General features: G+C 43.3%; 1 protein-coding gene across 1 annotated transcript in view; it reads left to right on the top strand.

Annotated features, from left to right (window-relative positions):
- PGM1 (phosphoglucomutase 1) overlaps positions 1-17,471 on the top strand; it is a 76,776-nt gene that overhangs the window by 46,011 nt on the left and 13,294 nt on the right. The window contains exons 5-7 of the mRNA XM_027852733.1: positions 3,688-3,878; positions 9,171-9,325; positions 10,770-10,885. Coding sequence (XP_027708534.1) covers positions 3,688-3,878; positions 9,171-9,325; positions 10,770-10,885 — 462 coding nt within the window. The remainder of the gene's footprint in view (positions 1-3,687; positions 3,879-9,170; positions 9,326-10,769; positions 10,886-17,471) is intronic.

Raw genomic sequence — 17,471 nt, forward strand, 5'->3', positions numbered from 1 at the left:
ACACACACACACACACACACACACACACACACACACACACACACACAGAGCGCCAGTATGTGTCAGAAACAGGACTGAAACCCAAGTCTTCCTGGCTTTGAGGCCTATTCTCTCTCTACTATGCCTTGCTGTCTCTCCTAGAGCCTAGACATATTCATCACAAATAGTCTTTACTGTGAAGATAAAATGAGATGCTATCTGTAAAGTTCTTTGCAAACCTCAGAGCACTATATAAATGCTAGCTTTTATTTTACAAGTGAATAGTATGGATAACTTCCAGAAATGTTCCTGGCAAAAAATAAGCATTTAGAAAATACTTTTTGAATGATTGATTGAAATCTTAGTCAATGGGACTTTAATATCAGTGAGACCAACTCCAATTAGGACAAGAATTCCCAGACATCCCCAACAAGTGGTCATCTAGCCTGTACTTGAAGACCTCTGGTAGGCAGGAACCCCATACCTCTTTTCTCCCCCTGTCTCCTGCAGATTGGATGCTCAGGTTCTATTCATAGTTCTGATTCCACCTCTGAACACTATGGCAGCCTGTCCTGCTCCATTTTCAGCCTGAGCTGGCTTGAACCTCCTAAGGTACCCTGACGGCCTTCTCTTTCTGAGAACTCACCATATTGATACAGAACTTGGTTTAGCCCACTGCAGTTCAGAACTCAAACTCAAGGAATCCTCCTGCTACTGGGGAGCCTGAGGCTTGAGTTCTGATGAGTGGGGGGACACTGTGCTTGGTGAACCTGCCACCTGTTCAGGCAGGTAGCCCATTCCACTTTGGAACAGCTCTTATGATTAGGAATCTTTCCTGCCCTCAGGCTTAAATCAGCTTTCTGGCCACTTCCCTCACAACTGACTCCTCCTAACCCATGTGACTAAATGGAAGGAGGCTGCCTTTTAAGCCCAACATCCCAGGACCTCCCTGCTCACATGACTGGTGCCCTTGCCAGGAGCCCCTTTGGAGACCCTCCCCATTCATCCCGGTGCTTCTAGCCTCACTTTAGTCATTTAAGGAGCTCCTTTTCAGTGACTCACACAAGAAAGTCAGTCATCACCTGGCAGTATTCCTTTGTTTTTGACCCAAACTGTACTTCCCCAGCTTGATCCCATATTTTATTTGCCAGACTTGACTCCAAAGCCCTTTCAGTTGTGTCCAAAATCAGATCTACCCTCTAAGATGTCAGCTTGCTTCCACTGGGGGCCATTCAGAAAGCTGTGCCCCAGGGTCATACCATCAAGTAGTACTTACTGAGTGATTGCTGCGCGCGTCTGCCATTCAGGGTGCTGGGGTCTGGCTAAGGAGATGGTCTCAGGCAGAAAAGCTTCTGCCCTGTCCTATGAGCCCTCAGAGGGCTTTGGAGAAGGGACTGGTGCCAGTGAATAGTTGTTAAATAACAGGGGCCAGGAAGCAAATGAGCAAGCAGCCATGAAGTCCAAAGAATGGAGCGGGGAATTCATCTGTCAAATGAATCACCAAATCCCGGGGCGAGGCAGGAAAGGAGGCATCAGTGGTTTGAAAGCCAAGGTGATCCGCTCAGGGCAGGATCAGGAAAATGCATTAGGGCATCAAACCATAGCTATTGACTCCAGACAAGGCTTAGTCTCCAAGGCAACATCATTGTATAACCTCTATATACTTGCCAATCATTTTACACTGGATGTGGAGTTAGGAAGACCTGAGTTCAAATCTGGCCTCACACATTTAGTAGCTGTGTGATCTGGGCAAGTTACTCACCCTGTCTGCCTCGGTTTCCTTATCTGTAAATGGCGATAATAATAGCATCTACCTCCCAGGATTGTTGTGGGCATCATATGATATTGTAACTGTAAAGCTTAGCACAGTGCTTGGCACATCATGACCACTATATAAATGTTAGCTATTATTATTATTATTATACTCAGCTTGTTTTCCTTTGAATATGTATGATAAATTCCACATAGGACTTTCACAGTTGTTCTGGCCTTTCCTCTGTTCTTATTTTAGTTTCTAGGTTTTTGTTGCTGTAGGTAGAGCTACTAAATAAATATTTTTTGTATGTAAGGTTCTTTTCCTCTTTCTTTGATCTCATTGGGTGGAGGCCTATTGGTGGTGTCGCTGGGTGAAGGGGCATTCACAGTTTAGTGACTTTTTCAGCACAGTCTAAATTTCTTCCTAGAATGACTGCAGGTTCCCCTCCCCCAGACTAGACCAATTCGAGTGATTATCAAGATCACACGAATGTGCCTGTTTCCTGCCAGCTTCTCCAATAATCATCACTTTCCTTTTTGGTCCCCCTGGCCCCCCTTATGGATGGCTAGGAGATGGCACTTCTGAGTTGACATCATTTGCGTTTCTCTAATTATTAGTGATTTGGGCATTTTTCCATGCGATTGTTGGATTTGTTTCTTTGAAAACTCCTCATTCAAATCCTTTGTGAACAAATCAAGTCAACAAGCATTTATTTCACACCTACTATGTGCCGGACACTATGCTAGCCACTGAGGATCGATCCCAAGGCAAAGAGTCCCTGCCCTCAGAAAGCTTCCTTTCATGTATCCCCATCACTTAGCAAGGTGTCTGGCACGTAGTAGGTCCTTGACAAAGGTTTATTGGATTGAAAGGAATTTGTTGTCTTCGTTTTGTTAATTAATATTCCATGTACACATTTCTTTTTTCCTCCCAACTGTATTGGAAGCTTCTCTAGATAGGATTAGAGTATAAAACTTCTTCCTGCTCCTGTTAGCTCTGATCAAACAATCAGCCAGTCAATGAGCATTTATTAAGTGCCTACTATGTGCCATACCGCTAGGTGCTAAGAATACAACGACAAAAGTAAACAGTCCCTACCTTCAAGGAGCATATATTCTGCTAGGAGAGATACACACACATACAAATCTAGGCATTTAGGAGACCTACACAGAGCAAATGAAGCAAAACCTTGGAGGGGAAGGCAGCAGGAGCTATGCACATAACAGATGATGAGTGAATGTTTGTTGAAAATGACCGAGCGCTGTAAGAAATGGTGAGTCGATGATTTTAGAAAAACATGGAAAGACTTGCATGAAATAATGAAGAGTGAAATGAGCAGAAACAAAAGAACATTGTATACAGTAAGGGCAATGTTGTTTTAAGAACAACTTTGAGTGAATAAGTCATTTTGACTATTATTTCTAACCAAATTAACTACGAAGGACCTATGAAGGAAGATGCCAGCACTGATAAATAGAAGTATGTATAGAATGTTTTTACATATATCTATAGATATCTGTGTCTAATGGTAGCCATCTCCAGGGGGGGAGGGAAAAAAGGAGGAAAAAAAGAAATTTACATGGTAACTTTATTACATATTTAAAAAGAATAGCAAGTTGTACATAATAGATTTGCAGTTTCATGTGCAATCGTTTTTTTATTATACTGTATTATGGAAATGCTTATTTTACTCCATAAGTTAAAAATAAAATAAAGAAAATTAAAGAAAAGAAAATTGGACAGAGCACCAGCCCTGGATTAGGAAGACCTGAGTTCAAATCTGACCTCACACACTTGACACTTAACTAGCTGTGTGACCCTGGGTAAGTCACTTTACCCCGTTGCCTCACCAAACGAAAAAAATCAAAAAAGAAAAGAAAACGAATGAGTGAATTTCATTTAAAGCTGTTAATTTTCATGTCTGGCCTATTTTCCTTTCTTGCCCTGTTTAGTCGTGGGGCCGTATGTTAAAAAGATCCTCTGTGAAGAGCTTGGTGCCCCGGCAAATTCAGCCGTCAACTGTGTCCCTCTGGAGGACTTTGGAGGACACCACCCTGACCCAAACTTGACCTATGCCTCTGATCTGGTGGAGACCATGAAGAGCGGAGAGCATGACTTTGGTGCTGCCTTTGATGGAGATGGGGTGAGTTAATTCAATTCAATTCAATTCTGTTCAACCAGCATTTATCAAATGACCTCCTATGAGCCAGGAACTGTGTTAGGTGCCATGGATTTGGGTTTTATCTTGTCATGGATAGAGCACTGTTCTTGAAGTTAGGAAGGCCTGGGTTCAAATCCTACCCCTGACACTTCCTAGCCCTCCTGGCTTTGTGACCTTGCATGTCAGAGCTGGAAGAGATGCCTGAGGACAGTCCTACCTGTGCCAGACTCTGGAAGAGATGGGCTCTGAGCCAGCCTGGTGTAGTGGATGAAGAGAAGTCTTTGGAGCCAGGAAGTCCCAGGTTCAAATCCTGCCTCTGACTCATACTGGAGTTGTGACTCTGGGCAAGTCACTTCCTATCTCAGTGTCCCAGGCAATTGTCTAAAGATTAAAGATGGCCGAGCAGGTGTTGATCTGCCTTGGTGGAGGGAGTTTCCTCATCCAGGAGGGCTCTATGCCCATGAAATCTCAAGTTTGTATCAAAGAGAATTTCCACTCTCGTCTCATTCCTCATTACTGTCTGGTGGTGACTTTGGACCCTTTTTTCCAATCTTGAATTCTTGAATTGAATTCAACAAGCATTTCTTGAGCAGCTACAATGAGGTGTATACAAAACCTGAGGGACAGAGTTTCTGGGTAATTAATAATCAATTTATTAATTAGGCTAGCTGATAATCAATAAATTGGTGGTCAGCGGTTCCTCTTGATAACCAAAGACCCCTAATAGAGACACTACTGCCTTAATATACTTTTAGAAAAGGGGGCACCCTGACAGATGAAAATCAACCCTGACTGAACAATTAATGGGGGGTGGGGGTGAGCATATTAATGAGGAAGTGGACGAAAAGTCTTCAGCTCCTCCTGCTGAGAATGTGACTTGATCATGAGACTCAACCAGGACAAAGGAATCCATCTCTACCCAGATCTCTCCTGTTAGTTTTCTCCTTCATGAGCTGGGTTACCAAGAACTTCAATGGCAGGTGCAAGGGCATAGCTCATTACTTTGGGGCTGAGATTCACCTAGATTAGATTCTGTTGAGGTCCTTCCCCAAGGTGGAGGAGCATGTTCCCAGAGGATTTGGGCAATCTCATCTATCAGCCTTGACCTACAGGGCCTGGTCCCTGAATGAGGAAATAAAATGCCTGGATCCTAATTGATAGAATAGAAAATAATTTCTCTCACCTGCCACATAGTAGGAGCTTAATAAAGGTTTGTTGACTAACTGTGTGCCAGGCACCGTGTGAGGCAGTGGGTTTACAAAGACAGAAATTATCTAGCAAGACTCTTCCGTCAAGGAGATGGCTATAATCCCTGGAAGGTCCTACCCACGTAGGGGTCTTTGAATAGGAGCCTCACAGGAGAATACCTGCTGGCCAAGGACCAGCCTGGCCAGCCAAGGGCACGGGGCTTCATCCCTAGAATATTGGCTGCTGCAGAGTAACCAAGTCACCAAGACTGTTTACTGAGGGAGAGGGAGACGGAGAGGGATTGCCATCTGCCTTTGGAGAAGGACTGCCCACTGCTTTATGACAGAGGAGGTCATAAAGCATTCACTCCATCAAAAACCTAAGGTCCAGCTAGTAGAGGCAATGGGTTTATTCATCATTCCTTTTGGCCTTTGCCTCTGGACTTTGTATCAGGATGACTGTGACAACAGACTTGCCCTAGAGCAGGTGTCATGGGCCCCTTTGTCAGTCTGGGGAAGCCTCTGGACCCCTTTTTAGAATCATGGTTGTAAATGCATGAAATAAAAAACAGAGGATCACAAAGAAATCCAATTCTGTGGAAATAAAAATGTATTTTTCTTCCCAGCCAATTTTATAAACAAGAAACCCTGACTCCTAGAGTGATGAGAGCTCAGTGGGTTGAGTGCCAGAAAGTTCACATCATCTCTAGATTCTAGAGAGATCACCATGTGCACCCACTCATTTTACAGACTCAGAGGGGATCAGGCTTGCCCCAGTCATGTAGGGAGCTAGGATTTGAACTCTGGTGCTGTTTGAACCCCAAAGAAGTCTCAAAAAGCAATCCATTTAATAGAATTCAAATCCTTAATGTGCACACAATTTAAATCATTACCATGCCACACCCCTGCATGGCCGTGTGATCACCCACCACCCAGTACCTAGGCAGCCCTACCTTCTTCCAAAGGGAGCTTCCCCCTAAGTTCTCTCTTCTCTTATTAGAGTGTAAGCTCCTTGAAGGCAGGGGCTGTCCCTTTTGTGTTTTTATCTTTAGTGCTTAGCACAGTATGCGGCACATTGTAAGGTTTTTTTTTTAATTATGCTTTTATTTTTTTCCAATTACATATAAAAATAATTTTTAACATTTTTTTTTAAAATTTTGAGTTCCAAATTCTCTCTCTCCCTTCCCTACTTCTTGAGAAGGCAAGCAATTTGATATAGATTATGCACATGCAGCCATGCAAAACATATTTCCATATTGGTCATGTTTTGAAAGAAAACAGAGCACCCTCTTCCCCCTCCAAAAAAAACCCCAAGAAAAATAAAGAAAGTAAAAAATAGTATGCTTCCATCGGCATTCAGACTCCATCAGTTCTTTTTCTGGAGGTGGATAGCAACATTGTAAATTTTTAATATAGACTTTCACTTGTTATTAATTTAGCTGAAGAATTTATCCTTAATTTTCCAGTTTGTCTGATACCCAGATGAGTTACTGATCCTTGTTTTTTCCTTAAAACTCATTGCTGAGCAAGATGTTTTAAGATCTGGACGTAAAGGACATTCTACAGAACAGGAAACTGATGCCCAGAGAGGTCAGAGGGTCATAGATTAGAACCTGAAGGGACCTTTAGAACCATGGAGTCCAGCGCCCTCATTTCGCACACAAGGAAACTAAACCCCCGAAAAGGTTAAATGACCAGCTGGAGGTTGCCCAGAGAGTGGCCAGAGTACAGTTTGGAAGCCAGGGCTTTTGACTTTAAATCCAGCATCCTTTCCAATACATCATGCTCCTCTCCCCCTCTCCACCAGTTCCATGAGTGAATATGAAAATTAGCTTATCTTTAAAGAATAAATAAAGCGAGCATTTTTAAAGCACTTGCTATGTAAAAAGCAGTGGGCTCAGTCCTGAGGATGCAAAGATAAGTCAGTCAGTTCCTGCTCTCAGGTAGCTCACGTGCATTCTCACGGAGGGAGAAGCCACATATGGAAGGTTTCAGGTGTAGGTCAGAGGGAAAGGGCTCATGGTCCTTAGGGTTCAGGAGTAGAGCAGACGGTCATAATGCCTCTTTTTTCATGTTTTTTCCACTCATCCAGTATGATCAGTTTCTGATGTTGAACATTGGGCAGTGCCGAAGACTCAACGACCAGACTTTCTGGGTCTTCAGTAGCTATGGCTTTAGCCTCTGCAGGTGGCACCTCCACAGGGGCTGCTTCCCAAGATCATGGCTGCCAACATTGGTCTGGAAGCAACGTTACTCCTAATGCTCTTGGGTTCAGGGTCCTGGGCTGTCTCTATCTGGGTCTGAGGGAAGATGGCGGTCAAGGTGCGGATGGTGATTAGACTTGCCTGGTACATGCTGTCCTCTTCTCTCCCTGCTGCTTCAGCTTGGCTGGCCTACCCCTCCTGTGTGTGGCAGTTGGTCGAGGGTTATTGAAGTTTCCTGGACCCTTCTGTCCAGGAGTTACTTTGGTGGATGGTGGCTATGAGGGCTGGGCTGGAGGCAGGACTGGGAGTGTGGGAGATCCTGCCTCCCAGAGTTCTTGTGCTCGTCTGACTGTTTGTTGGTCATAGTTGTTCAGCAGTTGTTGTTGGTGTTGATGAGAAAGGTGGGCCCCCTCTCCACAAGGATTTCTGCCCTCCGTCCTAACTGTGGGGGCTGGGCTAGAAGAGATCAGGAGGTTTGGAGGTCACTGCTATTTCCTTTGCCTCAGTAAGACTCAGTCTTACATGAGTCAAGGATCTATCATTTCATCAGGATGAATGACTCCCTTCCCTCTCAATCTATGACCTAACGATCCTGTGGGAATTCCTTCCATTAATGGAGCCGGTGGCCCTTCTGGACCTTATGAGAGAGCCTTCATGAAGCTCTCTGGCCTCCCAGATTAATAGCCTGGTTGCCAGTCTCCTAATGGTGAGTTACTCCAAACTTGGCTGGGCTGTTCTTTCCACGATAGACACTCATCGCCATGGTCAGCAGAACTCAGACTTGCCTCCTGATAATATTCCTCACAAATCAGACGTTTCTTAAAATGAGTTATTTCTTTTTAAAAAATTCTCTTCTTGCCAACCTTCTTGGAAGTCCATAAGGTTCCCAGCGAACTGGGAAATTTATTAGATCATAGCTTTAGAGCTGGAGGGGGCGTTACAGGCCATCTGATCCAACACCTTCATCTTACAGAAGAGGAAACTGAGGCTCAAAGAGAGTGAGAGTGAGTTGCACGCAGTCATAGGTAGAGACAGAGGCAGTGATCTTTTCATAAGGTTGCTATATGCATTGTGTCTCTCTAAGACACATATGATAATTGTCATAATAATAATAATAATGATAACTAACATTTATATAGCACTTACTATGTGCTGGGCACTTTGCAAATCTTATCTCCACTTGATTCTCATAATGACCTTATGACATAGTGATATGATTATTGCCATTTTACAGGTGAGGAAACTGAGGCAGAGGTTGAGCGACTTGCCCAAAGTCACCCAGTTAGTAAGTATCTGAGGCTGGATTTGAACTCAGATCTTCCTGACTCCAAGTCCAATACTCTGTGCCTCTGGATAATCCCTTGGGAATGCTTTGTCCTGAGGTCTTAGTCCCTCTGCATATTGGATTGGGGTCAGAGCCTTCTGCAAACAGAGATCTCCTGTTTAAAGAAATCTGCCTTCCTCCCAGAAAGGATGGCTTGAGGGCCCATTAAACTGTGTAAACAGCTAGCATTCCCTTTATCATTGCGGTTATATTTCTTCTGGTTTCTCAGAGGGGAAAAGGTCTTTGAGGTCAAAGGCCAGCCGGTCCCTAGAGGCCGAGGAGAGAAGAGAGCATTTAGCTCGAGCTGAGGTTGTGCCTGCATTTTAATTGAAAACATTTTCTGAACTCTACACCATTGAGGGAAGGGTTGGCACGATGGGTGCTATAAAAACCCAGTGAAAAGCGGACGTCCAAAGGAGAAGGAATTTATCCATTTTTCATTTTAGGATTTTATTGCAAAAAATTATTTTTGCTGAGCCCGTCCCTCTCCACCCCCGTCTTTCAACTTTCATAGCAGTTTGATGAAAATGTCTTCCTTTTGATGCCCTTTCTCCCAAAGGATCGAAACATGATTCTGGGAAAACACGGATTCTTCGTTAACCCTTCAGACTCTGTGGCCGCCATTGCTGCCAACATCTTCAGCATTCCTTACTTCCAGCAGACCGGGGTTCGTGGCTTCGCCCGCAGCATGCCCACCAGTGGGGCTTTGGACCGGTGAGTGGCTTCGTTCACCTGCTGTCTCTGCTGCTCATTCGTGAGCCTCCCCCCAGGCCCCACACATTGTCCTCTCTTCCCTCAAGAAGGGCATTGGGTATGTAGGGAGGGGAAGTGAAGCACCCTGGAGAAAGCCAAGGTCCAGCATTCCCATCATCCTCACACTGAACCCAGAAAACAATTCTGCCAACTTCCTTTCACCCAGAGCAGGAAGGACTGCTTAGCCGTGACCCAAGAAACTCCAGTGACGCCCCCTTACCTCCAGGATCGCACACAAAATCCTCTGTTTGGATTTTATAGCCTTTTCCCACCTTTCCAGTTGGCTCCACGTTAACCCTCCATGTACTGTAAGAGCCGGCAACACTTGTCTCCAGGCTGTTCCTCCCACGTGATGCCCTGTCTCCCAGCCTTTGCACCACCTGCCCCCCCATACCTGCAACGCTCTCCCTCCTCCCCTTACCGATGAGGAAAGGGTGTTCTGAGCAGATAGGGACTACCATTTTCTCATGTTTGATTTAGTGTCCCCACTCAGTTTAATCAGCTTGTAATGGGGACCTACTATGTTTGAAGCCCCACTGCCTTTAGAGCATTTCCAAAAATTTTCATTTGAAGCAAACGGAAAGATCACATTTACATAAATGGGTATGTAATATCTTACGTTCACCTAGCTCTTTGGTTTACAAAGTACTTTATATATATCATCTCAACAACCCTGGGAGATAGGTGCTATTATCACGTGAGGAAACTGAGGCGGACAGAGGTTAAGTTTATTGCCTAGGGTCAATCAACCAATCAATAAACATTTATTAAGCACCTACTATGTGCCAGGCATTGTGCTAAGCCCTGGAGATAGAAAAAGAGGCATAAGACAGTCCCTGCCCTCAAAGAACTTACAATCTAATGGGGGAGATGGCATGTAAACAAATATATACAAAGCAAGGAAATAATGAACAGAGGGAAAGCACTGGAATGAAGAGGGGTTGGGGAAACCTTCCTGTAGAAAGTGGGACTTTAATTGGGACTTAGAGGAAGCCTGGAGGTCAGTAGGAGGAGCTGAGGAAGGAGAGCGTTGGAGGTTTGAGGCCAGGGAGAATGGCCAGAGCCAAGAGATGGAGGTCTGGTTTGTGGGACAGCCCGGAGGCCAGTGTCCCCGGAGGAGAAGTAAGGTGTAAGAAAACTGGTCACGCACCTAGTAAATGCACAGAATCATTTCTGTGTCTCCTAAAACTCCAGGCTCTGAGATAACAGTTCATTTTTCCTTGACTGTCCCCTTCCATCAGTGCCTATAGTATAGACTGTTGTCCAGAGGGTCTCTCGTAGAAGTGGGTCCGCTCCTGTGAGATGCTCGGGGGGTCCCTGGGCCAGAAGGACCATGACTCTTTTCCCTCCTTCCCATGAATCCTCTCGCCATCCCACCGTGATGCAATTTTCCTGGCCTCTGCAGGGTGGCCAGCGCTACAAAGATCACTTTGTATGAAACTCCAACGGGCTGGAAGTTTTTTGGGAATCTGATGGATGCAAACAAACTGTCCCTCTGTGGGGAGGAAAGCTTTGGGACGGGTAAGTCAACGTTCCAGGCCTGTGCCTGTAAACACTGGGTCGGTGAAAGATTAGAACGATAGTGGCTGGGCAGAAATAGCCTCCCTGGCTGGGTGCTCCCCCTACGGAGACCCCGTTTATTTAGAACAGCCCCGGCTGAAATATACACATCTGAAAAGCTCCCCCCACGTTCATTGCCAAGAAAACGTGTTCCTCACGTACCGATCCCCAAGTGCAGGAAGTTTGGGGGCCTCCTCCAGCCCCGTCACTGAGCCTCTGGGAGGAAGGAGGGATAAACAGATTCTTCAGCCCTCGGTGGTCAGGGAGACCTTTAGAAATGTTTTCATTTCTGGGAAGAAATATAGAGGCGGGCATAAGTTTCTCGTTTTTCTTTAAGGAGCGGTTTCAGCATAGCCTTAAATCTTCCTTTTTAATGGGCCTGAGTTTTCTCTAATAACAAAGTTATGATTTATTAACATTAAATGAAGGGAGGGTGTGAGGGCGGAGCTAAGTTTCTAGGCAACCACCAAGTGAATTATAAGTCTCAGCCTGAGAGCTGGTGTCATGGTTGGGATGGCGTTTGGCCACCGACCAATGGACCTTCTCCTACCTGGAGTAATAACACTGGCTTACGCTGGGCAGTGTTTTAAGGTTTGCAAAGTGCTTTCCAAATATTATCTCATTTTACCCTCACAGCCATCCCAAGGGGTAAGTGCTATTATTATCCCCATTTTACAGATAAGGAAACTAAGACAGATAGAGGTTAAGTGACTTGATCAGGGTCAAATGTCAGCTAGTAAGTGGATTTGAACTCAGGCCTTCCTGCCTCTAGGGCTATACCAGGGTATCCCACCCTGTTTCTGACTGACCATCTAAATGTACCCTCTCTTCCTGCAATGAAGTCTCATTGACTCCATGAAGTCCTCCTGGTTGCCTTACTATACACCAAGCCCTCTTTGTCTGACTCTTGAACTTTTGATTATAGGATCATCGATAGAACTGGAATCATTCAGTCAATCAGTAAACATTTATTAAGCACCTACTATGTGTCAGGCACAGGGCTGAGTGCCATATCTATGGCACTATTTGTATCTACAAATAAAGGTAGAAACAGCCCCTGGCCTCAAGGAGCTCCCATTTTAATGGGAGAGACAGCATGTAAACAACTATATACACACAAGATATATTCCTAGGAATGTGTACATAATAATGTATATATAACAAAAATATAAATATATTTTTAAGTTATAGAAAATATGTATTATATACCATATGTTACATTCATATGAATACATATAATATCTTTCCACATAGAAATAAATATATGAAGTTATATAGCATATAAATATTATATTATAACTTATACTATACATTTACACATATATTATATATAACATTGTATATAACTTAAATATATTTAACATTTTGTATATGTTTATATATAACTTAAATATATTTATGTATAAATAGATACCCTCACATTCTAATGGGAGATACACACACAATGTATACACACTTGCATACAATACACACACGTATAGATGCATATGTGTATATATACAATATGTAACGTAAATATATATTTATGTATAAGTATATATACTCACATTCTAATGGGATATATACACAATATACAGAGAGATATACATGCATTTACACATATATATGTATATATGTATATGTGTGCATATGTATACATATACATATGTACACATAAAAAATTCAGATTCTGACCCTAGGTTCAGTGTTCCATCCACTGTGTCCCATTAACTCTTACAAGGGGACACTGGTTTGCCGGCTTTGGCTAGTTAATTGTCTCTGCCAGGCAAGCAGGAAAAAAAAGGGCAGTGTGGTATAGTGGAAAGAGCCCTGGATTTTGAGTCAAAGGATCTGGATTTGAATCCTATCCCTGCCATCTATGAAGTGTGTTGACCTCAGCCAAATAACTTCATCTCTCTCATCTTCCTCATCTTTAAAATGAGGTGATTGTTTTCCAATAAAGGTTTCTTGTATATACAATTTCTTGTATATCCAATAAAGGTTCCTTGTACATGCAAGGAACAGATTCAGATTTTTAAGTACACAAACCGTTGCAAAGGTAATTTTCAAAGGAAGAAATCCAAGCTATACACAACCATGTAAAGATATACAAAATCACTAATAATTAGAGAAATGCAAATTAAACACACTCTTAGGTTCCACCTCACACCCTTCAGATTGGCAAAGTTGGCAGAAAAGGAGAATGATGTCTTTTGGAAGAGCTGTGGGGAAACAGGCACACTCATGCCCTGTTGGTGGAACTGTGAACTGGTCCAGCTATTCTCTAAAGGAATTTGTGACTCTGTCCCCAGAGCCACTGACATGGGTGTGCCATTTAACTCAGGGATGCCATGAGCAGCCCTGTATCACAGAGAGATCAGAAATATGTACGAAAATATTATTTTGTAGTCGAAAACAACTGAAACCTAATGGCGTCCCAATTCATTGGGGTGATGACTAAATAAATTGTGGTCGAGGAATGTAATAGAATAATGCATGACTAAAGGAATAGTTTCAGAGAAACTTGGGAAGTCTTACAGGAACTGATGCAGAGGGATGTGAGCAGAACCAGGCAAACAATCTATACAATAACAACTTTGTAAATGTAAATTAGGCAGGGTGGAGGGCGGGGAAATTACCTTTGTTGGGTAATAGCACTTTTTGATTGGATCAGTTATTTAGAACCTACTTGATTCAATAAAAGCCACTCCACAAAAAAATGGCCGCCAAAGGCAGCCGGTGAAAGGACAGTGGGAATGTAGGACTGAGCCATGGGTGGAGAAGGGAGATGGCTGATGAGGCATGATACTCACCCCTTGGCAGGGAAGTGATGGCCTCAAGATGAGAATGAGATATCCATTTTTGGACATAGCCAGTGTGGCAATTTGTTTTGCTTGGCTATGCATATTTGTTAGAAAGGGTTTGTTTTTCTTCCTTTTTCATTCAGTTTGGTATCAATGGCAGGGAGATGGGGGCTAGGGATAGGATAGCAAAAAAAAAGAAAAAAGAAAAAGAAAAGAAAAGAGGGGGATTGAAACATTATTTTTCAAATGCACTGAAGAGTAGAATACCCATAGTATTAGTAATACCCCTTAATAACAGGATTTGTTCTGTGAAGTTTGGATTCAGTCAAAGGGCTGCTCTTGAGGACCTAGAGGGCTGCCTGTGGCCTCGAAGCCGCGGGTTCTCCACCCCTGGATAGATGAAAGACTGGAAAGAATCACAGACAGGCAGAAGAGCTTTGGAAGTTACATGCCGAACTGATTATATATTTAAAAACAGAAGGCATCTCTACAGAAGAGATTTGCAGTTTCACGTATGATATCTTTTTCAGTTGTACTATGTATATGAAATACCTGTCTTATTTAGTGTTTGTTAAGTTCAGAATTATTTTTAAAATGAGAGGGTTGAACAGCATGGCCACTGAAGTCTTGTCCAGCTCTGGACCTGTAATCCTGTGGGTCTAAGGTTGATTTCATTGGTCTCCCTCTAAGTCCAAGGTACGTGTGTCGATGACTGTGCTTCTTTGCAAGGAATGAGCTGTTGGGCATCTTGGAGGGAGACGCTTATTCGCCTGCCTTGGAGGTTTTTATATTCCTCCCCCCAGCACAGAACATTGCATTTAGTAGGGATTGTTCTAGAAGCTTCCTCAATCATACCAGCAGTGAATCAAATCAGAAAGTAAGTCTCTGGAAGTAGGAACTGGAGCCTATTAAGAAGGAAAGGTGAGACTTGGGTTGGATAACGTCCATTAAGCCAACTGGACAAATTCCACTGATACGGTATACCCTTAAACAGCAATTACAAGGGCATGGCTTCTCCCTCCCTTCTCCCCCAAAGTGCCAGAAATGCGATATTGCTACAGGGCAGAGGACAAATGCCTGATTGACCTCTGTGGTCTTGCTCTTCTGGGAGCCCCTCCAATATGATTCTATTTAGATGTCATTAAGAGGAAACCTGTGGGTAACCAACATGTCCACTGTTATTATTGAGCTTTCTACAGTCCCTAGCACTGTGCTAGTGAGTGGTCAGCCCCGAGAAATTAAATTAGAGACATCCCTTTTGGATCGGTATCCACTTAGAAGGAGGAGGTCCCCAATGTTTTCCAGGGCTCTCCCCTGTTTCTAAATCAATGGCTTGGATAAAGGCATAGAATCCATGATAGATGACAAGAAACAGAGATAGGTTCTATAACAAAATCAAGATCCAGGAAAATCTTATGAGGCTAGAACAGTGGGCCAGCTCCAGTAAGCTAAAACTGAATGAAGATCATTGTAAAATGACCTGTTATATTTGGATTCAGATAATGAATTATCTAAGGGATAAGATATAACAAAGATCTGTGGATTTTAGTTGACTGCAAATAGATAAAGGGTTTTAATTTTGTCACTGTAAGGATTCCCTGCTACTAACTCAGATGGCAAAGCTGAGGCATAGAGAGGATGGGTTTCTTCCTCAAAGATCACAGCTAGTAAGTGTCAGGGGTAGGATTTGAACCCATACCTCCCCTACTGCAGAGCCAACACTCTATTAACTATTCTATGTTACCTCTTGTCATTCCACTATAAACTCCAAATATTTTCATATAAATTTTCTTTTTTATCAAAACTTAAACATTAGCAATCATGAACATTTCAGTATACAAATGTGAACAGCAAAGAGAATTGTATACTCGATATAAAATAATAGTGTGACATAGTAACCAAAACAGATAAGAAACCTTTATTGGAAAACCAATCACCTCATTTTAAAAACGAGAGAGGTGAAGTTATTTGGCTGAGGTCAACTCACTTCATAGATGGCAGAGCTAGGATTCAAACCCAGGTCCTTTGACTCAAAATCCAGGGCTCTTTCCACTACACCACACTGCTCTTTTTGTTTTTTCCTGTTTGCCTGGTAGAGACTGTTAACTAGCCAAAGCCAGTAAACCAGTGTCCCCTTGCAAGAGTCAGTGAGACATGGTGGATGGGCCAAACCCCATCCTAATTCCTGTAAAATTGAATCAAAATTCAATTGTAGACTGAGTTAATTGAAGTCTAGTCTTACTGAAGATGCTCAAGAGCATGAGGAGTGAATGACTATAAAAGGCAAATGGAAGAAGGGTCCTTATTGACAGACAAAATCCAATCAATCAATCAATCAATCCAATCAATCAACCAATCAATCAATATTTATTACTCACCATACTATGCTCCCCATTTGCAGATGACAATTTATTGATCCCTTAAGCCCTGACACCCTACAGGGCTTTCTCAGTTGGATTCTAGGCCATGTAAAAGGGACCCACCTAACAATCCACACAGTGAAACCACAATGGATGAAGAATCCTTGTTGCCCGGGTTGAGTTTTAACTTACTGAGTACAGTTGGATGAATAACCCACCAAGTTAGTGCAATAGCTAGTATCTCACAGAGTCTCTGCAGCAAGTGAGCGGGGTCCAAGACCAAACAGGATGAAGAGAATGAGCTGGGTTGCTTTGGGGACAAACATGGCCACAAAGGAAGGTGTGACAAGACTGGTTACTGAAATGAATGTGGGAGGAGTCACAGACCGGGAGGTGAAAGGAACCCCAAAGTGCCTTGCTGGGGAGACAGGGGATTGATGGTGGTAGCCCTGGGGTTTTGCTCAGAAGCATTGGGCTAACAGATAACATTATGACTGTTAACAGTAGAAACAGCAAGGTAACACAGAGGTCACCTCTGAAGGTTGCCAATGCTCAGGACAGACGGGCAGCACGTAGCCAGCCACGCAGGCACCACACCTGCTTTGCTGTTGACAATGGCTGATCCGCTTTATGGGGAGATTGCATTATATCCTCCTAGGGTTTCAGTTTAGTAAATGGGACTTAAATGAAATTTACTTCCATTCCAATGGGAGCTTGGAGGCTAATCAGGAACAGTTGTTTGGCATTGAAGGGATGAGAAGGTGGGGGTGGTTTTAAGTTGCCTGTTGTGGGATGTTGATGAGTTCCATTAATTAGGTTGATTTTCACACCTTATAAAAATCAGAATTTACAATTAAAAAAAGATGAAAATAACTGGGTTATGATTGTTGATAAAGATACAAAGATGAAATAAAGCCATTTCTGGCCTCAAAGAACTTACTTTTGTTCTATTTGAGGGGGGTTGGTGCAGCACGTAAAAAGATAAAAATATATATGATCATTTAAGAAAGGAGACAATGCTATAGGGAGATTGGGGAAAAGGCTTCCAGTAGGAGGTGGTGATGAAACCCTGAAGGAAGCTAATGAGGCAAAGAGGCAGAGTTGAGGAGGGAGGGCATTCAAGGTACGGACACTGCCTCTATCAAGGGCACAGAGGTGGGAGAATAGCAAGAAGGACAGTGTGGATGAGACATAGATTACATGAAGGGAAGAGATGCTCTGTAAGCCTAAAAGGGCTGCTACAGCTGGGTCTGGAAAGGCTTTAAATGGCCAGGAGGGGTGTTTGTCTTGGATCCACTGAGGGCTTTTCAGCTAGCATCTGATGACATGGTCACACTTGTGCTTTAGACAAATTATTTTAGCATCTATAGGGAGGTTAAAATAAGGAGGGAGAGACTGGAATCT

This window comes from Vombatus ursinus, unplaced genomic scaffold (assembly GCF_900497805.2).
Source record: "Vombatus ursinus unplaced genomic scaffold, bare-nosed wombat genome assembly UNPS02009824.1, whole genome shotgun sequence".
Classification (NCBI taxonomy): domain Eukaryota; kingdom Metazoa; phylum Chordata; class Mammalia; order Diprotodontia; family Vombatidae; genus Vombatus; species Vombatus ursinus.